General features: G+C 45.3%; 1 protein-coding gene across 1 annotated transcript in view; it reads left to right on the top strand.

Annotated features, from left to right (window-relative positions):
* The window catches only part of SLC38A1 (solute carrier family 38 member 1), a 163,813-nt gene that overhangs the window by 120,924 nt on the left and 16,638 nt on the right, over positions 1-26,251 (top strand). The window contains exons 11-13 of the mRNA XM_063927356.1: positions 8,052-8,131; positions 21,752-21,852; positions 24,723-24,841. Of these exons, the coding sequence (XP_063783426.1) occupies positions 8,052-8,131; positions 21,752-21,852; positions 24,723-24,841 (300 nt within the window). The remainder of the gene's footprint in view (positions 1-8,051; positions 8,132-21,751; positions 21,853-24,722; positions 24,842-26,251) is intronic.

The raw sequence follows: 26,251 nt of genomic DNA, 5'->3' as shown, positions 1-26,251 counted from the left end.
CAAGAAGCAGGACAGCAATGGCAGAAGCTGCAAGGATTCTTCGCTGGGCGGAAGATCATGTGATAGCACTGTCAGCAGTATTCATTCCGGGAGTGGACAACTGGGAAGCAGACTTCCTCAGCAGACACGATCTACACCCGGGAGAGTGGGGACTTCATCCAGAAGTCTTCCACATGATTGTGAACCGTTGGGAAAAACCAATGGTGGATATGATGGCGTCCCGCCTCAACAAAAAACTGGACAGGTATTGCGCCAGGTCAAGAGACCCTCAGGCAATAGCTGTGGACGCTCTGGTAACACCGTGGGTGTTCCAGTCAGTGTATGTGTTCCCTCCTCTGCCTCTCATACCAAAAGTACTGAGAATTATACGGCAAAAGGGAGTAAGAACGATACTAGTGGCTCCGGATTGGCCAAGAAGAACTTGGTACCCGGAACTTCAAGAGATGCTCACGGAGGATCCGTGGCCTCTACCTCTAAGACGGGACCTGCTTCAGCAGGGACCGTGTCTATTCCAAGACTTACCGCGGCTGCGTTTGACGGCATGGCGGTTGAACGCCGAATTCTAAGGGAAAAAGGCATTCCGGAAGAGGTCATTCCTACACTGGTAAAAGCCAGGAAGGAGGTGACTGCACAACATTATCACCGCATTTGGAGAAAATATGTTGCGTGGTGTGAGGCCAGGAAGGCCCCCACGGAGGAATTTCAACTGGGTCGATTCCTACATTTCCTGCAAACAGGATTGTCTATGGGCCTCAAATTGGGGTCCATTAAGGTTCAAATTTCGGCCCTGTCGATTTTCTTCCAGAAAGAATTGGCTTCAGTTCCTGAAGTCCAGACTTTTGTAAAAGGAGTACTACATATACAGCCCCCGGTTGTGCCCCCAGTGGCACCGTGGGATCTTAATGTAGTCTTGGATTTTCTCAAATCCCATTGGTTTGAGCCGCTCAAATCGGTGGAGTTGAAGTATCTTACTTGGAAAGTAACCATGCTACTGGCCCTGGCTTCAGCCAGGAGGGTATCAGAATTGGCGGCTTTATCATATAAGAGCCCATATCTGATTTTCCATACGGACAGGGCAGAACTGCGGACGCGTCCTCATTTTCTGCCTAAGGTGGTGCCAGCGTTTCACCTGAACCAGCCTATTGTGGTGCCTGCGGCTACTAACGATTTGGAGGATTCCAAGTTGTTGGACGTGGTCCGGGCATTGAAAATATATATTTCAAGAACGGCGGGAGTCAGAAAGTCTGACTCACTGTTTATATTGTATGCACCCAACAAGATGGGTGCTCCTGCGTCTAAGCAGACGATTGCTCGTTGGATTTGTAGCACAATTCAACTTGCACATTCTGTGGCAGGCTTGCCACAACCTAAATCTGTCAAGGCCCATTCCACAAGGAAAGTGGGCTCATCCTGGGCGGCTGCCCGGGGGGTCTCGGCATTACAACTCTGCCGAGCTGCTACTTGGTCAGGGGCAAACACGTTTGCAAAATTCCACAAATTTGATACCCTGGCTGAGGAGGACCTTGAGTTCTCTCATTCGGTGCTGCAGAGTCATCCGCACTCTCCCGCCCGTTTGGGAGCTTTGGTATAATCCCCATGGTCCTGACGGAGTCCCCAGCATCCACTTAGGACGTTAGAGAAAATAAGAATTTACTTACCGATAATTCTATTTCTCGTAGTCCGTAGTGGATGCTGGGCGCCCATCCCAAGTGCGGATTGTCTGCAATACTTGTACATAGTTATTGTTACAAACAAATTCGGGTTGTTATTGTTGTGAGCCGTCTGTTCAGAGGCTCCTACGTTTGTCATACTGTTAACTGGGTTCAGATCACAAGTTATACGGTGTGATTGGTGTGGCTGGTATGAGTCTTACCCGGGATTCAATATCCTTCCTTATTGTGTACGCTCGTCCGGGCACAGTATCCTAACTGAGGCTTGGAGGAGGGTCATAGGGGGAGGAGCCAGTACACACCACCTAATCCTAAAGCTTTATTTTTGTGCCCTGTCTCCTGCGGAGCCGCTATTCCCCATGGTCCTGACGGAGTCCCCAGCATCCACTACGGACTACGAGAAATAGAATTATCGGTAAGTAAATTCTTATTTTTTCTCAAGGCTATCAGCCTCCCATCCGCAGCCCTTGGATGGGGGGGACAGCCTCGGGCTTCACCCCTGGCCCTTGGGTGGCTGGGGGGGGGACCCCTTGATTGAAGGGGTCCCCACTCCCCCAGGGTACCCCGGCCAGGGGTGACTAGTTGGATATTTAATGCCACGGCCGCAGGGCGCTGTATAAAAGTGACCCCCGGCTGTGGCATTATCTGTCCAGCTAGTGGAGCCCGGTGCTGGTTTCAAAAATACGGGGGACCCCTACGCTTTTTGTCCCCCGTATTTTTGGAACCAGGACCAGGCGCAGAAATATTACGAATGCCCTCATCACTGCCGTGATTTTTGCTTAGTAAATTACCGAGATGACACTTTGAAGAAAAAACGGCATCTCGGTCAAAATCGGGACCTTAGTAAATATACCCCTGTGTCTTTTGTGGATAACAGGAAAATTGGAGGTTGAACGGTTACTTAGAGATGGATATAAAAGGGAAAGCTGCCACTGTCAAGCCAGACTGCTGTTCACCTGGACAGAGCTTTCACTCCAGTTTCCTTGTGCTTCCGCTACATTAGAGCTGTGCTTTAAACATTGCGGCAGGAGCCGGCGGTGCAGAGGACCAGGCAGAGGAAGGGAGGGCTAAGCTCTCACCTCTAGGAGGATGCTGCATGCCTCCAGGGCTGTGAGAGGGACGCAGGCAGCGCTGACTGGAAGTCATAAGGAGAGAGTAGTAGCAGCTCTGATAACCAGGAATCAAGCGCCAGCCACTGTGACTGAGGGGAGGTGGAGCATCCAGTCTAGGCATTGGTTACCAGGGCTGTCAAACAGCTAGAAGCTAAACAAATTTGCTGGTAACGACAATTCATTCTGACAAAGTCTTAGAATCAGCCAGTGTGTACCCACTACATCGCTAGCGATGCACGCTCCTGCTGGTCACTAGTGACATCCCCCATCGTCTGTACATGCAGCTAAATCTGGGGATGTGATGTCACTAGCGATGTCATGCTGCTGAATGCAGCATAGCCCCACCTTCCCCCGCCGTCACTGTGTACCCAGCTGAAGAGTTACAGGAGTGCCTGCACACAGGAGGCAGCCAATGAGAGTGTAAGTGTGCTAAGCACCCACACGCACTCATACATCCAGGGAGTCAAAGCACTCACAGCTAGAAGCTAAATGCTTATTAATTATAACAGCCATTTAGAAGTACTTTGGAAGGCAATGTTTAAAGCTGTTAGAATTAGAGCCATGAGACAGCATATTAGTGCAGCTAAATAGATACATTGCCTGTACATAAAGTTAGCTGTTACTGAGTAACATTATTATACACTGTGAATACCTTTATGCTAATCTGCTTGGATTTATACCATCAAAAGACTTATGCCAACAGCACTAATAATTTAAAACTAATGCCAACAGACGCAGGCAGGACTGTTATAGATCAATGGGTCAACAGTCAGAAGGTCGAAATGGTGAAAAGGTGGACAGGTAAATGGTCAACACTTGAAAAGGTCGACATGAGTTTTTGATGTTATTTTGGTGTCAGAATTTCCCTTCTAGCACATGGACCCCCTCGCTTTGCTCGCCATGCTTCAAGCAAGGTTTACCGTTCTGAATTGTAGTCCACGTGGATGGCAAAGTATAAAAAAGTCCTAAAAATGCTGGGGGGGATGGGGGGGGGAATCTCAAAAACTCATGTCGGCCATATGCTGTGTCGACCATTGTCATTTTGACCATTTGAACCTGTTGACCTTTTGACCACGTCGACCATTTGGTTTCAGATGTTTAACTGTTGACTGTTTAACAGTCGACCTATCATATGGGTACAGGCAGGACAGTGGGCTCAGACTGTACAGTTAAACAGAAAGGACTAGACTGTCATCAGACTCTATATACAGATATAACATGTGCAGAGAAATTTAGATTTGGGTGGGTTATATTGTTTCTGTGCAGGGTAAATACTGGCTGCTTTATTTTTACACTGCAATTTAGATTTCAGTTTGAACACACCCCGCCCAAATCTCTCTCTCTCTCTCTCTGCACATCTTACAGGAGCACTAAACTAAATGTAATCTGGGTGTGCTGTGACTTCAGGGTTGTCGCTATAAATTATTTATTTATTTATTACCAGTTATTTATATAGCGCACACATATTCCGCAGCGCTTTACAGAGAATATTTGCCCATTCATATCAGTCCCTGCCCCAGTGGAGCTTACAATCTAGATTCCCTACCACTTGTACACACAGACACATTCACTAGAGTTAATTTTGTTGGGAGCCAATATATATTTGGACTGTGGGAGGAAACCGGAGAACCCGGAGGAAACCCACGCAAGCACTGGGAGAATATACAAACTCCACACAGTTAGGGCCATGGTAGGAATCAAACCCATGACCTCAGTGCTGTGAGGCAGTAATGCTAACCATTACATAACCCTAGAGGCACTGATTCCTGGCAGTCTGCAGCCCTGGCATTCCCAGAGTATTACTAGAAAGTACCTGAGTGTTATTGTTGCAAGCATAGCTATTGTTTAGCATTGTAATTTGTAGTGAAACATTGACTGGTACCTTTGTTGAAATATAAGCTTATTTGGAGAAAATAAAATAACCTTCAAAGATCAGGACCCAGGGTTCGAGTAATTTATTAAAGTTAAAATATAAGCCTGTCATCCACAATGTACCATATATATTATGTAGAAGATATACATCAAAACTTGGGTGGAGGCGCATTTATATACCACCTTGGCTTAAGGGGAGGGTTACATAAACATGTGCTTTTACTATTTGTTTTAGATGCAAGCTCGACAGTGAGTATGCAGCTTTAATAGCAATATAATTGATTGTGTATATTTAAAAAATAAAAAAAAATTATAATAACAAAAATGAAATATAGCCAATATATAGTACAGCACAGCCTTTTCTCATGTCTGAACTCCATTTTGCTAATACACTGCTCAAAAAAATAAAGGGAACACTAAAATAACACATCCAAGATCTGAATGAATTAAATATTCTTATTAAATACTTTGTTCTTTACATAGTTGAATGTGCTGACAACAAAATCACACAAAAATTATCAATGGAAATCAAATTTACTAACCCATGGAGGTCTGGATTTGGAGTCACCCTCAAAATTAAAGTGGAAAAACACACTACCGGCTGATCCAACTTTGATGTAATGTCCTTAAAACAAGTCAAAATGAGGCTCAGTAGTGTGTGTGGCCTCCACGTGCCTGTATGACCTCCCTACAACCCACACAAGTGGCTCAGGTAGTGCAGCTCTTCCAGGATGGCACATCAGTGCGAGCTGTGGCAAGAAGGTTTGCTGTGTCTGTCAGCGTAGTGTCCAGGGCATGGAGGCGCTACCAGAAGACAGGCCAGTACATCAGGAGACGTGGAGGAGGCCGTAGGAGGGCAACAACCCAGCAGCAGGACCGCTACCTCCGCCTTTGTGCAAGGAGGAACAGGAGGAGCACTGCCAGAGCCCTGCAAAATGATCTCCAGCAAGCTACAAATGTGAATGTGTCTACTCAAACGATCAGAAACAGACTCCATGAGGGTGGTATGAGGGCCCGACGTCCACAGGTGGGGGTTGTGCTTACAGCCCAACACCGTACAGAACGTTTGGAATTTGCCAGAGAACACCAAGATTGGCAAATTCGCCACTGGCGCCCTGTGCTCTTCACAGATGAAAGCAGGTTATCACTGAGCACATGTGACAGACGTGACAGAGTCTGGAGACGCCAAGGAGAATGTTCTTCTGCCTGCAACATCCTCCAGTATGACCGGTTTGGCAGTGGGTCAGTAATGATGTGGGGTGGCATTTCTTTGGGGGGCCGCACAGCCCTCCATGTGCTCGCCAGAGGTAGCCTGACTGCCATTAGGTACCGAGATGAGATCCTCAGACCCCTTGTGAGACCATATGCTGGTGCGGTTGGCCCTGGGTTCCTCCTAATGCAAGACAATGCTAGGCCTCATGTGGCTGGAGTGTGTCAGCAGTTCCTGCAAGACGAAGGCATTGATGCTATGGACTGGCCCGCCCGTTCCCCAGACCTGAATCCAATTGAGCACATCTGGGACATCATGTCTCGCTCCATCCACCAATGCCACGTTGCACCACAGACTGTCCAGGAGTTGGCGGATGCTTTAGTCCAGGTCTGGGAGGAGATCCCTCAGGAGACCATCCGCCACCTCATCAGGAGCATGCCCAGGCGTTGTAGGGAGGTCATACAGGTACGTGGAGGCCACAGACACTACTGAGCCTCATTTTGACTTGTTTTAAGGACATTACATCAAAGTTGGATCAGCCTGTAGTGTGTTTTTCCACTTTCATTTTGAGTGTGACTCCAAATCCAGACCTCCATGGGTTAATAAATTTGATTTCCATTGATCATTTTTGTGTGATTTTGTTGTCAGCACATTCAACTATGTAAAGAACAAAGTATTTAATAAGAATATTTCATTCATTCAGATCTAGGATGTGTTATTTTAGTGTTCCCTTTATTTTTTTGAGCAGTGTATATTGGGATACATTCCTTGATTGCTTATGTAACTTGGATTTAAAAAATAACATTACATTCTCTTTTATGCTGTATCTCTCTTTTATGTTTGTGGTAGTATTGTCAGGATAACTTACCACTTAGAAAGAAGGTTTTAAGCAGTAATATATCTAGTAGTAATGGGGGAGATGTTTATAATTTTATATATTTGGTGGACCTTTGGCAGAAGGAAAGCTAGAACAGTGTTTTACAATACCAGTGTTCAAGCCCCCGCCCCCGTCCCCCCGGTAATCTGACTTTTAAAGATAGGGGAGTTGTATTATATGTCAGCAGTCATTTAATCTCCATTCATTATGTAGACACCATAATGTCGACATGGCCTGTTCATCAACATGTTTACGCTGTCAATAGTTAACATGTCAACATTCACAATATCTACACTGACATAAGGTCGACATCTTCAAAATGTTGACATTAGTAATGTCAAAAGTCAGAATGTCAACACTCACATTTTAACCTAATCTAACCCTAACTTCAGCCTAACTGTAAGCCTAATTGCGAGTGTTGATGCTGTGACTGTCGACATTTTGAGTATGTCTGCATTATTTCAATGTCAACATTGCGAATGTCATCATGTTAAATGTTGACTTTATGAACATACTGAAGTCCTGAATCTCAAAATGCAGAGAATGACGACATTATGGTTTCAACATTCTGAATGTCAACATACTGACTACTGTACATCCCAAAGATGACTACTGTATGCTTTAACACAGGCGAATGGATGAAAATGACTGAGGAACTTATCCTTGAAATCTGGACTGTTAGTGAGATTGAGAATTTAAGATGGGAAATATAATGTATATTGTTTGTTTAAGTTTAATTTACATAAATGTCACTGACTATAAAATTGACACAAATGAGATGATTTTTGATCTGCCGTTTGCCACAAACTGTCATAGAAAAATATCAGAAAACCCTTTGGATTAATGTTTTCACTACCTGGGCTCTATGGTATTTAAAATCTTTAAATGAATGCATCCTGCAGTTCAGATGGTAGCTCCAAGTCACTAATAATTAGAGATGAGCGGGTTCGGTTTTACTCAGATTTACCCGAATCTCCTTATTGGCTATTAGACGTCACGTATTTTGGATAGCCAATAAGAAGAATTCAGAAAATAAGAAATGGCGATAATTCTGGCGTAAAGAACCGAGTAAATCCAAACCCGCTCATCTCTACCAATAATACATTTAATGTTGTTGTTCATTGATTCCCTCCATTCTGTTTCCATTATGTGATATTCAGCAGAGTATACAAACGAGTGTGTTACACCGATTATAACTATGAGGTTAAAGGCATGTGGTTTATTGCAAATGAATTGACATTTGCAATGATGAATTGTACACAATGACTATCATTTAATTTAAATGTGTGTCTGTTTCTTTTCATCTACAGACGGCTTATGCACTGCCAACACTAGCTTTTGCGTTTGTGTGTCACCCATCAGTCCTTCCCATATACAGCGAACTAAGAGAGTAAGAATAAAACTCATATCTATGTATTAAATTTATGCCTCCAGGGTTCACTTTATGTATATACTGTAAATGTATGATCTAGGTTCCATAATATTAGCCTAAAATAGGCTAGCTGTGCTCAGTTGTAGACAGAGATTACTTTGTCATGTTAACAATAAACTTGTCAACAGTAGCAATGATAGAATGGTAATTTTAACATCTAATTGTAATCACAGTATTACAATAAAGTTCTGTTTCTCTAGCATCCATAAGGGATATTGGAGAACTAGTACGATGGGGTATAGACGGGGTCCAAAGGAGCCGGTGCACTTTAAATTTCTTCAACTGGGTGTGCTGGCCCCTCCCCTTTATGCCCCCTCCCACAGGCAGTTTAGAAAAAAGTGCCCTCAAGAGAGGATACACATTCTGGAGCTCCAGAGAGTTTCTTTAATAACTTTATTATTTTCGGTATGCAGTTTGGGCAACAGCATACATGCACCGTGGGAATTAGGGGTGGGACAGTCACCGGCCTCTGTAAGGTGTCAGCCACTTCCCCGCTGCAGGACCACCATCTGGAGAGGTTGTTGTACAGCAGGGCACTGCGCCTTAGCGGTCACAATCGCAGCACGCCGCACACCCCTAACATTGCCTGAAGGTGACGACAGTGGTGAGTACAAACGGGGGCCCCACTAGGGGGTCCCCCGGTTCTTGGTGCGGCAAAGACACAGGGGCGGCATACGGGACCCTCCTGGGGGGGACCCGCTGTAGTTCCCCTGTGTACACTGGCAGCGGTAGTGAAAACTAACACTTGCTGTGATGTTTTACACTTATATGGAGACTTTGCCAGTATAAATATCACTGAAGCTCCAGCGCCATTACAGAGTGGGATCAGCGGCGTTTTGGTGCCTTCCTCAGCAGCAGGCACACAGCTCCTCCAGACACTCAGGATACGCAGGAAAACTGGTACAGGGTGTAGCAAAGGGGTAAAGCCGCTATTGTACACAATCTGTGTCCTGAAAAGAACTAATACTCCGGTGATAACAGCTTGTAGCCTCATTGGGGATTTTTAGCTTGGGTGCACTGTTCCCTTTTCTGTCTCCCTCTCACATACAGTAAGGGCAGACTTGCTGTTGTATTACTTGTCTGTATGTATGTGTATATAAGTGGTTTACTGTAAACATGGTAAAACACCAATTATGCAGTGTATGTCATACCAGATTCTCTCCCTCTACATCTGGTTCCATATCATGTGATCAATGCAGCCAGTCCTCACAACTCGGTGAGGGGGCTGGGAGGGGAAAGGGGGGGGGGGTCAAGAGTCTTCCTGGGTAGGTGCCATAAAATCCATGATGTCGGATATGTCATCTCAGCTCACTGCTTATACTCAAAAGACTCAACAACTGCAGGAGGCTGTTCCACAGCCCCCTCTCTAGATCAGGACCACAAAGTGTGGGTTACCTGCTTTACTCTCAGTCTCTGATGAGGAGACACAGGAGGGGGGGGGGAGAATTGGATCCGGTTATTCTAGCTATTCGGGACGTGTTAAAACTCCTTCTAGAGGACGCTGCGGCACAGCAGTCGTTTATGTTAACACAGAACAAACTCAGTGTCACTTTCCCTGATTCTGCAGAGATAGATGACCTGTTTAAGTTAGCCTAGAAAAATCCAGATAAAAAATAGCAACTGTCAAGACGGTTTTTGCACACTTTCTTATTTGCGCCTGAAGGCAGGAAAATCTGGGAAGAACCCCCAGCTGTTGACGTATCAGTCTCTCGGTAGACTGCCAGCTCCTGGCTCCTTTACCATAAAGGACCCTGGGGATAGAAAAATAGAGACTACACTGAAGTCTATCTACACAGCAGCAGGTATATCACAAAGACCGGTCATAGCAGGTTGCTGGATGACTCGTGCCATTCATACGTGGGCTACTCAAATTCAGGAGGGCCTCTCAGGGAATATGTCCCTGGTCTCTCCTAATACACATTCAGGACGTGTTATGATTCCCGTACTCCAGACCAGAGGAGATCTTATGGCAGAGGTCTGAGTACTGGAAAGATATACTGGTTGTGGGAGCAGGAGAGCCTAGTAACCCCTGGCGCCCTAACTCCGTTGTCTCGCCCGTGTTATCAGAAATCCCCTGCGAGACTATGGTTGCTTGAGCCCATGGCAGCCGCGTTCGAAGGGCGGATTATGTCTGCCCAACCCCGATGCCCCCTCAGGTCTTAATGGGAGACAAAGGGAAATCCGAGACAGGGTGATAACAAGGGGCCCTCTGACTAAGCAACCAGGCCAGGGGTTACAAGCTAACTAACTAAACCAAAAAGTATGTGCGGACTAGCCGCCAGGGAAAAGGACAACCAAAGATCCACTGATCCGTAACTCCTATCCAGCACCGCTGGATACCAGAGTGGATCAGGGGGAGCGGAATCCTCCGCAAAAGCTCCAGAACACAAAGATACAAAATAATAAACAGTAAGCGGTCAAGCCGCAACACACGGCTACGCCGCGACTCACGAACACCACAGGATGTTAAAGGTGCTCGGTCAGACTCCAGGAACAGATGACAATTTCCGAGTACAGGATCACTGAGGACAGGAACAACCGGATAGAGCAGGACTGGAAACTCTCTGTAACCAACACAGGCAAACAGGAAGCTATCACCGGCGTCTGTGAGAAGTCCAAAGGGTGCTTATAACTGTGAGCTCCCCAATCAGGAGCCAGACTGGGTAATCACAAGTAATGCCGTGCAGCTTGCATGCTGCACGGCCAGCACACCATTATACAATTAGAAAAGACCCAGCAACGGGGAACGCGGCCCGAACGTGGCGTCCCCGTTGCTAGGGTCTGAGCGGCTCCATGCGCCCGGCGTCTAGCGTTGCCAGGGAGCCGGCGGCTGTACGCGCACGGCGTCCCTGGTTGCTAGGCGCCGGGCCGCACCGACGAGCGGACCCCGGCGCCTAACAGTACCCCCCCTTGAGGAGGGGTCAAGGAACCCCTAAAGCCCGGTTTCCGAGGAAATTCTCGAAAAAATGCCCTCTTGAGCCTCGGGGCATGGAGATCCTTATCCAGGACCCAAGACCTTTCTTCTGGACCATAACCTCTCCAATGCACCAAAAAATAAAGCCGACCCCGGGACAACTTGGAATCGAGAACCTTCTCCACCAAGAACTCCTGCTGACCCTGTATAACTATTGGTGATCTCCCCTGAGATATCTTACGAGGAAATCTACTGGACGAAACATATGGTTTCAGCAATGGGCAATGGAAAGTATTTCCGATCCGTAAAGTTTTTGGTAAACGTAACCGGAAGGCAACTGGATTGACTTTTTTGATAATGTGAAATGGTCCAATAAATTTAGGACCCAATCTGGCTGAGGTTTGTCGAAGTTTAATGTTGCGAGTCGACAACCACACCCTATCTCCTACTTTAAAAGTGCACGGCCGCCGGAGCCTGTCAGAAAATCTCTTTTCCTGAAATGCCGCTTTTCTGAGAGCCAGGTGCACTTTTCTCCAAATGAGCCTAAGATGAGAGGTCAAGGTCAGTGAGGAGACAGAGGAATGTTGAAAAAAGGAATTAGCTCTGGGGTGAAAACCAAAAACTGCAAAAAATGGAGACACATTGGTGGAGGAATGACAGGCATTATTGTAAGCGAACTCCGCCAATGGAAGAAACTCAGACCAGTCATTTTGGAGTTTGGCCGAGTACAACCGCAAATATTGTTTTAGTGATTGATTAACTCGCTCAGTCTGCCCGTTGGATTGGGGATGGTAGCCTGACGTTAAAGATAATTTCATCTTCAATGAGACACAAAAAGATTTCCAAAACTGTGCAATGAATTGTGGACCCCGATCGGAAACAATATCAGTGGGTAACCCATGGAGTCTGAAAACATGGCGGAGGAACAAGACTGCCAATCCCTGGGCAGATGGCAATCGGGGAAGAGCAATGAAATGGGCCATTTTACTAAAACGGTCCACTACCACCCATATGACTCGGCATCCGGCTGACAGAGGGAGGTCCACCACAAAATCCATGGAGATATGAGACCATGGCCTAAGAGGAACATTCAAGGGCATAAGCTGACCGATAGGCAAAGAACGGGGAACTTTATGCTGTGCACAGACCTGACACGAAAAAACAAACTCCTTAATGTCTTTGGAAAGACCAGGCCACCATACTGAGCGGGAGACTAATTCCAAAGACTTAGCGATTCCCGGATGCCCGGCAACTTTGCTATCATGAAACTCCGTCAAAACAGTTGCTCTCAAAAACTCAGGGACAAAAAGACGACCAGCAGGAGTATTTCCAGGAGCCTGATGTTGAAGCAGCTTTAACTGGGTAAATAAATCCTGTGTGAGGCCTGCCCGAATGACTGAAGACGGAAGTATGGGAGTAACAGGACTGTTGTCTTGAACTGGAAGAAAACTGCGTGACAGGGCATCTGCCTTGGTATTCTTGGAACCTGGCCTGAAGGTGATAATGAATTTGAAACGAGTAAAAAATAAAGCCCAACGAGCCTGCCGGGCATTCAGTCGTTTAGCTGATTCAATGTATTGAAGATTTTTGTGATCAGTCAAAACTGAAATGATATGAGTCGCTCCCTCAAGCCAATGCCTCCACTCCTCGAAAGCCCATTTAATAGCCAGCAATTCCCGGTTACCAACATCGTAGTTGGATTCAGCAGAAGAGAATTTTCTGGACATAAAGGCACAAGGGTGTAATTCAAGGGAATCCGGATCCTTCTGAGATAGGATAGCCCCTACTCCAACCTCTGAGGCATCAACCTCAACAATGAAAGGCAATTCTGGGTTGGGGTGTCTGAGGACAGGGGCTGAGACAAAGGCTTGTTTCAAGGCCTGAAAAGATAGCTCGGCTTCACGTGACCAATTGGTAGGATCCGCTCCCTTCTTAGTCAGTGCCACAATGGGAGCAACTAGGTCAGAGAAAGAGTGAATAAATCTTCTATAGTAGTTCGCAAACCCTAAAAAGCGCTGAATTGCTTTTAAGTTGGTGGGTTGCGCCCAACTAAGGATGGCTTGGAGCTTCTTTGGTTCCATACGGAATCCCCGAGGGGAAATAATGTATCCTAAAAAGGATACCTCCGTGACATGAAATTCACACTTCTCCAGCTTGGCATATAGGTGATTTTCACGTAATTTTTTTTAGAACCTGACGCACCTGGGTAACATGTTGTTCTACAGAGTCAGAATAAATCAAAATATCGTCTAAGTAGACTACAACGAATTTTCCAAGAAATTCACGGAGCACATCGTTAATGAGATCCTGGAAAACTGCCGGAGCGTTAGACAGGCCGAATGGCATAACCAGATACTCATAGTGGCCTGACTGAGTACTGAATGCCGTTTTCCACTCATCCCCTGACTTGATTCTGATGAGGTTATATGCTCCTCTCAGGTCAATCTTAGAAAAAATCACAGCCGAACGTAGCTGATCAAAGAGGACAGAGATCAGTGGCAGAGGGTAAGTATTTTTTACTGAGATTTTATTCAAGGCTCTAAAGTCAATGCAGGGTCTGAGTGAACCATCCTTCTTCTCTACGAAGAAGAAGCCTGCACTTAAAGGGGATTTAGATGGCCTGATAAATCCTTTCCCTAGGCTTTCTTTAACATACTCATTCATGGCCACAGTTTCAGGTCCGGACAATGCATATAACCTTCCCTTAGGCAAAGTGGCACCAGGAATTAGCTCAATAGCACAATCATAAGGCCTATGGGGAGGCAGAATATCCGCATTGCCCTTGGAAAAAACATCAACAAAATCCTGGTATTCCACAGGAATGGGTGCGGGAATGGCAGCAGCTATTCTGATGGGAAGCGTAATACATTCCTTATTACAGATGGTACCCCATTGTGAGATCTCCCCCGACTGCCAATCAATGATGGGATTATGAAAGGCCAGCCAAGGGTGACCCAGAACCACTGGAACTGCTGGGCAATGGGTGAGGAAAAACTCAATTTTTTCAGAATGCAGAGCTCCTACCGAGAGTAGAACAGGAGGTGTACAGAGAGAAATAACCCCATTGGACAAGGGACTCCCATCTAAACCATGCATGGTGATACACCTACCCAAGGCTAACTGAGGAATACCTAAGGTCTTGGCCCATGTCAAATCCATAAAGTTCCCTGCAGCTCCACTGTCCACAAAAACAGAGACCGAGGAACAGAGGCTGCCAAAGGAAACTTTAGCTGGGACTAACAGTGAATTATTTGAGGAGATAAGCTGCAGACCAAAGTGAACCCCCTCACAATTCACTTGGTCGAGACGTTTCCCGACTTGTTCGGACAACTACGGGCAAAATGTCCCTTACCTCCACAGTATAAACAAAGACCAGAACTTTGCCTTCTGGTTCTTTCTTCAGGAGACAGTTTGGAGAGACCTATCTGCATAGGCTCCTCTATGTCCACAGGGATGGAAAAAACACAAGGAGTTGACCCGACAGATGCTCCTTTTTCAGCCCTCCGCTCTCTGAGCCGACGATCAATCTTAATAGAGAGCTCCATGAGTTTATCGAGAGTCTCAGGAGCGGGATACTGAAGGAGACTGTCTTTTATAGACTCAGATAAGCCGAGGCGAAACTGACTGCGCAGGGCTGGGTCATTCCATCCACAGTCGTTCGACCAACGGCGAAACTCCGTACAATAAATCTCTGCGGGATTCCTACCCTGTCTGAGAGCACGCAACTGACTCTCGGCGGATGCCTCTCTATCAGGGTCGTCATACAATAGCCCTAAAGACTTTAGAAAGGCGTCTACAGAAAATAAAGCCGGATCGTCTGTCTTTAAACCAAAAGCCCAGGTCTGAGGATCCCCCTGAAGCAGAGAAATAATAATTCCAACCCGCTGAGCCTCCGTACCTGAGGAGACTGGTCTCAAACGAAAATAAAGTTTACAAGACTCTTTAAAATTAAAAAACTGTTTTCTATCCCCAGAAAAACGGTCAGGCAGATGCATTTTTGGTTCAGGAATGACCCTCGGGGAAGTCCGTAACAGATCTTCCTGTGACCTCACCCGAAGGGACAGATCCTGAACCATCTGAGTAAGCTCTTGAATCTGGCTAACTAGAAGCTGGCCAGGATTTGGCCCGACACCGGTGGGATTCATGAGGCCGACAAATCTCCCAACTGAACAAGGGAAAAAATTAACTCCTGTTTAATTTTAAATTTAGTCTGGCCGGTGATAATGTTATGATTCCCGTACTCCAGACCAGAGGAGATCTTATGGCAGAGGTCTGAGTACTGGAAAGATATACTGGTTGTGGGAGCAGGAGAGCCTAGTAACCCCTGGCGCCCTAACTCCGTTGTCTCGCCCGTGTTATCAGAAATCCCCTGCGAGACTATGGTTGCTTGAGCCCATGGCAGCCGCGTTCGAAGGGCGGATTATGTCTGCCCAACCCCGATGCCCCCTCAGGTCTTAATGGGAGACAAAGGGAAATCCGAGACAGGGTGATAACAAGGGGCCCTCTGACTAAGCAACCAGGCCAGGGGTTACAAGCTAACTAACTAAACCAAAAAGTATGTGCGGACTAGCCGCCAGGGAAAAGGACAACCAAAGATCCACTGATCCGTAACTCCTATCCAGCACCGCTGGATACCAGAGTGGATCAGGGGGAGCGGAATCCTCCGCAAAAGCTCCAGAACACAAAGATACAAAATAATAAACAGTAAGCGGTCAAGCCGCAACACACGGCTACGCCGCGACTCACGAACACCACAGGATGTTAAAGGTGCTCGGTCAGACTCCAGGAACAGATGACAATTTCCGAGTACAGGATCACTGAGGACAGGAACAACCGGATAGAGCAGGACTGGAAACTCTCTGTAACCAACACAGGCAAACAGGAAGCTATCACCGGCGTCTGTGAGAAGTCCAAAGGGTGCTTATAACTGTGAGCTCCCCAATCAGGAGCCAGACTGGGTAATCACAAGTAATGCCGTGCAGCTTGCATGCTGCACGGCCAGCACACCATTATACAATTAGAAAAGACCCAGCAACGGGGAACGCGGCCCGAACGTGGCGTCCCCGTTGCTAGGGTCTGAGCGGCTCCGTGCGCCCGGCGTCTAGCGTTGCCAGGGAGCCGGCGGCTGTACGCGCACGGCGTCCCTGGTTGCTAGGCGCCGGGCCGCACCGACGAGCGGACCCCGGCGCCTAACAGGACGCTGCACACGTCCTGTGTGACTCTCTCAAGGTGATAGGCAATATTAATGCTAGGACCACTGCTATGGCAGTGTCGGCGTGCAGAGCTTTGTGGTTGCGTCAGTGGATAGCGGACGCAGAGTCCAAGCGCAGTGTAGAGCCTCTCCCTTTTTCAGGGGATTGGCTGTTCGGGTGGAATTGGATACGCGGATTTCTAAAGTAACTGCGGGGGAAATCCACGTTTCTCCCCTCTGCGGCCCCGGGGCCGTCTACCCAGTCCTTTCGGTCTAACAGATTTAGATCTAGGGCCAGAGGTGCTTCCAATGCGGCTAGAGGCACCAGAGGTAAGACAAGAAAACCAGCAATCGCAGGGTTCTCAGGAGAGCACCAGTTCAGCTTCCACTAAGGCCTCAGCATGACGGTGCCCACCCACCTCGAGGTGGGAGCTCGGCTGCGTCACTTCAGCCACATCTGGGAAAGCTCCTGCCAGGATACCTGGGTAAAGGACCTCATTTCTCAGGGCTACAAGCTGGAGTTGGACCGCGCTCCTCCCCAACGATTTTTCAAATCAAGCTTACCAGCTTTGGAGGATATGTGTGTTACGCTGCAACATGCCATCCTAAAATTGGTCCAGTCCCAAGTCATTGTTCCAATGCCACTGCAAAAACAGGGAAAGGGTTACTACTCCAATCTGTTCGTGGTACCAAAACCGGACAGTTCAGTAAGGCCCATAAAATCCTTGAACCCTTACCTAAAGGTTTTCAAGTTCAAGATGGAATCCTTGCGAGAAGTAATTGCGGGCCTTGAAGAATGGGAGTTCATGGTCTCACTGGATATAAAGGATGCCTATCTCCATATCCCGATTTGGCCACCTTAACAGGCTTATCTGAGGTTTGCCCTGCTGAACGAATACTACCAGTTCCAGTCGCTACCCTTCGGACTGTCCACAGTTCCTAGGGTGTTCACGAAGGTGATGGCGGAGATGATGTTCCAACTCCGGGTCCAGGGGGTCAATATTGTCCCTTATCTGGACGATCTCTTGATAAAAGCGAGATCCAGGGAGAGCTTTTATTGCTCCATATAGACCGCACTATCCAACTTCTGTCACACTATGGGTGGATCCTCAATTTAGAGAAGTCCCATCTGGAGCCAGCGGCTCCTGTTTCCGCTGATTCCATTGCTCCCAAGCGTGCTCAAGCGAATCAGGTATCAAGGAGTACAGGCAATTCTGATTGCCCCGGATTGGCCTAGGAGGGCGTGGTACGCGGATCTTCTGGACATGTCTGTTGAAGACCCTTGGCCTCTACCACTGAAAAGAGATCTTCTTCAACAAGGACCGTTCGTCTACCAGGACTTACGGCGACTTTGTTTGACAGCATGGAGGTTGAGTGGAACATCCTCGCTCACAAGGGCCTTTCCAAAAAGGTTATTGCTACCATGGTTCAAGCCAGGAAACCTGTGATGTCAAAACACTATTATCATATCTGGAGAAGATGTCTTTTGGTGTGAGGAACGCACGTATCCGCCTGCAGAGTTCTACTTGGGACGTTTCCTCCATTTCCTGCAGGCTGGTGTGGATAAGGGCTTACATCTGGGTTCCATTAAGGTCCAGATTTCAGCTCTCTCCATTTTCTTCCAGAAGAAATTGGCAATGTTGCCAGAAGTTCAGACCTTCTTGCAAGGGGTACTTCACATGCAACCTCATTTTGTGCCACCCTTGGCACCCTGGGATTTGAATGTAGTGTTGGAATTTCTACAATCCTCCTGGTTTGAACCTCTTGTAGAAGACAAGTACGTTGAAGACGGTGATGTTATTGGCCCTGGCTTCTGCTAGGCGTGTCTCAGAATTGGGGGCCTTATCGTGTAAAAGTCCCTACTTGGTCTTCTACGAGGACAGAGCGGAGCTCAGGACTAGGCAGCAGTTCCTGCCGAAGGTTGTCTCTACATTCCACTTGAATCAACCTATAGTATTGTGGTTTCGCCAAGTTCTGGCGCTTCTGCTCCTCCGGAGGCATTGAATGCTGTGCGAGCCTTGAAGATCTATGTCAAGAGAACGGCTCGGATCAGAAACACAGATTCCTTGTTTGTACTATATGATGCGCAGAAAAAGGGTTGCCCTGCTTCAAAACAGTCCATTGCTCGTTGGATTAGGCTTACTATCCAACAGGCCTATGTGTCGGCAGCCTTACCTGTTCCACAGTCTCTGGAGGCCCACTCAACAAGATCGATGGGATCTTCCTGGGTGGCTGCCCGTGGAGTCTCGGCCTTGCAACTATGCCGAGCTGCTACCTGGTCGGGAAGAACACCTTTGTGAAGTTCTACAAGTTTGATTCCCTGGCCAAAGAGGATAAACAGTTTGGGCAGGTGGTGCTGCAGGCGCCTCCGCACATTCCCGTCCTTTCTGGAAGCTTTGGGACGTCCCCATTGTACTAATTCCCCAATATCCCTTATGGATGCTAGAGAAAATAGGATTTGAATTACCTACCGGTAAATCCTTTTCTCGTAGTCCATAAGGGATATTGGGCGCCTGCCTCAGTGGGTTCACTTTTCTGCAGGTTGTCTCTTATATGGTTACCTGTTCAGCTGTTGCGGTTTGTTACCAGCCGTTGCTGGTCGTTTTATGTTATTGATGTGCTGGTGTGTGAATCTTACCACTCGTTATGTTCCTTCTCTCAAGTATGTCCTTTCTCCTTCGGGCACTATTTTACCTATAACTGCCTGTGGGAGGGGACATAGAGGGGAGGAGCGAGCACACCCAGTTGAAGAAATTTCAAGTGTACCGGCTCCTTTGGACCCCGTTTATACCCCATTGTAGTAATTCCCCAATATCCCTTATGGACTACGAGAAAATGATTTACCGATAGGTAATTAAAATCCTATTCTCCTTAGAAAGCCATAACATGAGTGATTTAATCCTCACTTAATAAATGTGGACTAGAGACATGCATATTGTCCCTTGTACATCCTTCAGGATCCTAAACAGCCAAATGGAGAAAGAAGAAGCAGTTTGCGTGTATCTGCGTGACGGTCCCTAATGTTTTGGGCGTGTAAGGCAATTAGATTTTTATAGCATGGAATGTGTGAGCACCTTCAGTTCTTTACTGCTTATTATTTACAGAATTTGGCTTTTTTTAGATACAGCCAACCCCACTAGCACTAGTGGATACTTTGTAGGGGTAGGCTACAAGCTCAACGCCATAAAAGCCAGTGCTCATTTAATATTTCTGGATGTTAAATAGAAAATGCACTTACAACAAATGGTCGTGGTATAAGTGAGCATAGGGTGACACAGGCAAGCTAATGCATTTCCTAATTTGTCCCAGTTGTGAAATGCTGTCAAATATGCTATGACGATATCTAGTAAGATTGACAGGCTGTCTTCAGGATGATTGCATGGCCTTACGCTTGTGCATGGAGTTAGAAGCATGAACCTTGTACTATAAAAACATAGGTCTCTGCATGTATCTATACTATTAAATCTAAACATATAGTTAGCCTGGAACATACATTGAGTGATGTGCATGTCCACCCACAGTTCCTTAAGTGAGAATTAAAACCTTAATCATGTTTTCAATTTGGGAGTATTGTCACTGCTATAACAGGAGCATGCTAATAACGTCTGCATTGAAAAGGATTTTACTGACCTTGAAAATTTCATTTGTGTAAAGTTTTTTTTTTCTTTCATTTTAGATAAAACTTTAATCAACCATACTCGATACATAAAATATATTTGTAAATTATTTAATATATAATGTGCCTTTTTTATTATTCTGGATAATTCCAGTTGGTAGGTACAGTTTAAAGTTCTTCAAAGTTCATTTTACCAATATTAGCTATTTGTGATAGAACTTGCTTATCAATCTCAAGACGTTTAACATGTACAGTAGGTGCTTTTTATGCTGAAACGGTATAATCCGCTAGTCGCTTTCCCTGACATGGTTACATGTGCTTTCCCTTACATGGTTACATGTGATGTTATCAATCAGAAACGGCAGCTGCCCCTCTGCACCCTTGGATCCTCCCAAGTGTGTGCCGACCAGCAGTGATTGGCAGCCCGGTGGCACCCCCACCCGGTAGTTGCAAAGAGGAGCAACCACCAGGGAAATGTAATCAAGCAGCGCGCTTGTCCGCCTGTGTAGATCCGGCGGTTGCAGAGAGGAGCAGTCACCAGGGACCTGTAAACATAACAGATTATCAATACTTACCGATTACTTTATATATTTATATGTCATTCTTGTTAGGGTTTACATTTTTATTTCTACAAGTTGTGCATTATATGTCCCTTCTATAAAACCATATCAGATATCAGTGTGCTGTGTAAATACATAGAAAGCTTGGTGAATTCTTGCCCCACCATTATTAGGCTGGGTATGCAGCTGCCCAACCGAGCGACCAATTTGGTAAGCATACACACCTACCAATCGGCCTCTCGATATGTCTGGACATCACAACTGAATAGCCTTTTAAATTTGTTTACCCAGTTGTGATGCCATTATCAGCGGTTCCTGCGGCCAGCATAACAGGTCAGTTGCCTGTACACGCAGGCATATGTACTGATATATCTGCTGTGCTGCGGGGCCTACATTATATGTCTGTGGAAGACATAGCTGTAAACACGAGATGATGCACTTACGGATATATCTATTGTCGGCTCATAGCCGACAATAGATATTCCTACAGTGCTCACAGCCAATTGAATTCAGCCCATAGGCCTTCCAGAAACTCATCAGCCAGGTTAAGTAAATAAAACAAAAAATATAAATACAGGTTGAGTATCCCATATCCAAATATTCCGAAATACGGAATATTCCGAAATACTGACTTTTTTGAGTGAGAGTGAGATAGTGAAACCTTTGTTTTTTGATGGCTCAATGTACACAAACTTTGTTTAATACACAAAGTTATTAAAAATATTGTATTAAATGACCTTCAGGCTGTGTGTATATGAAACATAAATGAATTGTATGAATGTAGACACACTTTGTTTAATGCACAAAGTTATAAAAAATATTGGCTAAAATTACCTTCAGGCTGTGTGTATAAGGTGTATATGTAACATAAATGCATTCTGTGCTTAGACTTGGGTCCTATCACCATAATATCTCATTATGGTATGCAATTATTCCAAAATACGGAAAAATCCCATATCCAAAATACCTCTGGTCCCAAGCATTTTGGATAAGGGAGACTCAACCTGTAATACAAAAGGTAGGAAATAAAACTCGTAAAAGGAATTATTTTTCTTGTTTTGTTTGCATTTGCCTGGTTTCCTTACATAAGCTAAATAGAACAGATTGGTTACTAAATGTTAGGCCTGTCTTTATTAAACATAACATTCTCATAAGTTGAAACTACAAATGAAAACTTTCACTAATTCTGTTCTTTTGTGGTTTTTGGTAATGTGGTACGTAATGACATAAAGAAACATTGCTAAGATATGCAAAAAAGGTTAGGTGTTAAGTAATTCATTTTAATTTTATATTCTAGTCGCACACAGAAGAAAATGCAGCTGGTTTCACAAATTTCATTCTTTGCAATGTTCCTTATGTACCTTCTGACTGCTGTTTTTGGCTACCTGACATTTTATGGTAAGTTTTAATGAAATTCTGTATTCTAAAGCGTACATCTGAGCTCAGTGTTTCACATCGGAGCATTCATTATACTGCAGTCAGTACAGAATTTGAAATCAAACAGTTCAAAAACTTTCAGCTGCTTTGTTATTCTATACACCTTGGAGCATTTGTTATTGCTGCATTTTAAGCTCCTTTTGTGAAATCTAAACAATATTTTTTGTATCATTGTATCATATTACAATGAATAAACGTTGGATTAAAAACATTGTAATGAATAAATATACTTTGAATTTTATTTAACCACTTAACTGACCATTTTTTCCCCACAAAACCACTCAGTAATTTTGTTTTCATTACTTACTAAAGTTTTTAATATTTTATTTTAAAATATATATGTATCTAGGGGGTTATTTGCGCCCTCCATATCCACAGGCCCCCATTACAAAATAACTTCCCACCCCCATTGTCAGTAGACCCAGCCCAGTGGTCTTAAATCCCAATACCCCGCACCCCCTTAGTAGTAAGAAAAAAATCTGTTTTATAAACCAAGCTTCTCCCATGTAAAAAGCCCCTTTTTTGTACAGGATGTAGTTAGGTCTCCTGACCGCCGGTCACAATACCGGCACCTATATCCCAGACCCTCACTATTCTGACGGTCGGCATGCCAACCAACAGGCCTGGCGGTCGGCATGCCGATCAACGGGGACTATTCCCACTCGTGTGTGCCCACGACACCCGTAGAGTGGGAATAGAACCTGTGGCGAGCGTAGCTCTCCACTTAGCCCGCAAGGGGCTTAGTTGTAAATATAACATTAAAATCATTTTATCTTCTAAATGTTCAAACTTGCCTGTACCCCCGTAAGCTGTTTCTACAGCAGTGATGCACTACTTCCAACCATCCCGCTTCTTTTTGTAGCCTGGATAGAATTTGACAGTTGTTTTATGTCTAATCATGAACTTACATAACTGACTGAGCTGGATATAGGGGGTCATTCCGAGTTGTTCGCTCGTTGCCGATTTTCGCAATGGAGCGATTAAGGCAAAAACACGCATGCGCATGTTACGCAGTGCGCATGCGCTAAGTATTTTAGCTCAAAACTTAGTAGATTTACTCACGTCCGAACAGAGAATTTCCATCGTTGAAGTGATCGGAGTGTGATTGACAGGAAGTGGGTGTTTCTGGGCGGAAACTGACCGTTTTCTGGGAGTGTGCGGAAAAACGCAGGCGTGCCAGGATAAAACGCGGGAGTGTCTGGAGAAACGGGGGAGTGGCTGGCCGAACGCAGGGCGTGTTTGTGACGTCAAACCAGGAACGAAACGGGCTGAGCTGATCGCAGTGTAGGAGTAAGTCTCGAGCTACTTAGAAACTGCTAAGAATTTTCTATTCGCAATTCTGCTAATCTTTTGTTCGCAATTCTGCTAAACTAAGATACACTCCCAGAGGGCGGCGGCCTAGCGTGTGCAATGCTGCTAAAATCTGCTAGCGAGCGAACAATTTGGAATGACCCCCATAGAGCAGACATGGAGAGAGGAGAAACTAGGGGGTAAATTTACTAAGATGGGAGTTCTATTTCAGATGGAATGTTGTCCATAGTAACCAATCAGATTTTACTTCTCATTTACCTAGCACCTTCTACAAGATAATACTTAGAATCTGATTGGTTGCTATGGGCAACATCCCATCTTAAACAGAACTCCCATCTTAGTACATTTACCCCCAGGTTTTTCAAGCAAGGCTTCCTACAGAAGACTTAGACTGAGGAACATTTTTGGTGAAGGATATTCAGATTTAAAAAAAAAAAAAAGGTTTGCTTGCTGGATCTTTATGGTTTTCTCTGTCTCTTTTAGAACACCCCCACTCTTATTGCACACATCCATCTCAGGACATGCCATCTTTGAATATTATATAGATTTGACGCATGCATGCTGAATGTTCTCCAAATTACTTAACTTTAATGTGCTCTGTCTTACAATGCTTATAAAATGTACATTTAAAAACCAAATAAAACCCTTGTGTGCTGGTTACACATAAGAGAATATTGGATAACCATTTAATCCTTCAGGAACTATTTCTAAATATGTAGCTAGTGATATTAGGAGATGTACTGCATGTTAGTACCCACTAGCACTGTAAATGAATGTTGCACATAATACTTTCTTTGTGTATGCCCTGGTATAGATTGCTCTCTCATGTAACTTCCACTGACAACCTCTGCAGCAAACTCTTATGCAGCAAATTGCTTTTCAAAACTTTTCACTACGTAAACGTCTCTGACAGTAACATAAATATACACCTTATGTCCTTTGAGTCTTAGCTTCAATGACACCTGGTCAACAGCAGCAGGTGGTCTCCTCCTGACCCTTCAACTAGTGCTTAAAACCTCTGCTCTTTTGCACTGTGTACAGTGACATGCATCTAGGGCTCTTGAATAGTTTTAATCATTTAATTAGACTCTGAAGGGTAATTTTTTACTAAAGCTTCTGAAAATGTAAAGTTGTGGTGTTTCCCATAGTGACCAATCAGATCCTGTCTATCATTTCCTTTTTGCATCCTAGCAAATAATAGCTAGAATCTGAACGGTTGCGATGGGCATAACCACCACTTTTCATTTTAGAAGCTTTCATAAATCTATCTCTGACTTTGTGAATGCTAAATAATGAGATGGTGTGATATATGCGCTGTTCTGCCATATTTCAAACTTTAAACTCAAAATATCAACTAAAAGGGTAATGTTTCTAGAAATAGAATAGGTTCCTCTACATTTATAGACAGTTTATGATGTCTTATGTACATCCAATATGTGAATGTTTTCTTTATTTTAAACCTTTCTCAGATAACCTTGTGTTGCTTTGTTTTGTTTTCTTATGTGATTTCTTACTTACAGATAAAGTGCAATCTGAGCTTCTCAGCACATATGACAATAAAACCGATGTTCTTCTCTTGACTGTACGTCTGGCTGTTATAATTGCAGTCATACTCACTGTACCTGTGTTATTTTTCACTGTAAGTAGAAATAACAGTTGCACTCTTTATGTGTGTAAGTAATACTACTGCAGAACAATGTAGACTATACAGGATTATATTACTGCACAGATGAAACATTGGAATTACACAATTTAAAAAAAGTTTAAAACAAGATGGAAAACTCTCTGGGTGCCACCTATCGCAGGGCAAGGCCACCCAGCATGAGAAGTGCTGCACTGCAATCGCAATCTAACTGCAATCGCATCAAAGTATGGTCGACCCCTGCCTGCGCAGCCCAGCTGAGAAGGCAGGCGCACCGCCACCATCTTTTTTTATTGGAGTGGCTGCATGTGATGTCATGCAACTGCCCTGAAAATTCTCCGGACAAGCCTACGTTTTTGCCGGCATGCCCCCTTAGCACCGCTTCGCTGCCCCGCAAATGTCGCTACTCCCGCCACTGTCAATTACATTGCAGCCGAATCCTTCCAGGATGCAATTGCAATGTGTAAGTCCATGCAGGCACAGTACGTCTGCTGCACATGTGCAATTTTCGAAAAAATTGCCAAACTGCGATGCAACCGCATTAGCGGCAAAGATGAATAAGGGTCTAAGGGAGTAATTCAGACCTGATTGTAGATGTGCGTACAATCAATATTCTTTGATGTGCGGGGGGACACTCAGCACAGGGCAAGTCCGCCCCGCATGCCGGGTTCTGCCCCCCCACCTCCCACAAACATGCAAAAGCATTGCACGGCAGCAATGCTTTTTGTATGTTTCGAGTAGCTCTATGCCTATGCAGCCTAACTGTGAAGGCAGACTGCTACTTGCCATGTTTTTGGTCGCAGCGGCTACGTGTGACGTCATGCAGCCGCCGCAACCCGCCCCAACAACGGTCCAGACATGCCTCTGTTGTTCAGACCGCCCCCCTTAAATGGAGCGTCGACGCCCTGTTCCCGCCCCTCTCCAGGTCTTAAACTGCGTTCTGCAGAGAACACAGTTTAGGACCTTGCACATGCCCGTACCGGCGTACGCACATGCGCGGATGTGCAAAAATAGATTCATAGCGATTTTCGCACATCAGCGACGGGGTCTGAATTAGGCCCTAAGTTTGCTACGTTTTTTAAAGCTGCTACTTCTTCGGCGGTTTCAGCCATTGGACTTAAAGAGACAATTATATTAAATTCAAAAGCATGTGTGTTATTGAAAAATTTCCCTATAAGTCCGGCGTCCAATACTGCTGAAGACGTGGCTGCATTGATATGGACTGCTTAGTAAATTTAGATTATACAGAGAGAGGCAGGAGAGGAAAAAATATCCCCGTCTATGTGTATGTGCAGATCTTTTCAAATAAGCTAAACGCCTCAAAATTGGCTATTTATGAGTTGCAAAAGTGTAAACCTGCATATGTACATTTGTAACATCACAATCCACCTACTTTTGCACAGTTGT

Source organism: Pseudophryne corroboree, chromosome 6, assembly GCF_028390025.1.
Source record: "Pseudophryne corroboree isolate aPseCor3 chromosome 6, aPseCor3.hap2, whole genome shotgun sequence".
NCBI lineage: Eukaryota > Metazoa > Chordata > Amphibia > Anura > Myobatrachidae > Pseudophryne > Pseudophryne corroboree.
The sequence above is the reverse complement of the archived record's forward strand: the minus strand, read 5'-3'. Positions and strand labels throughout refer to the sequence as shown.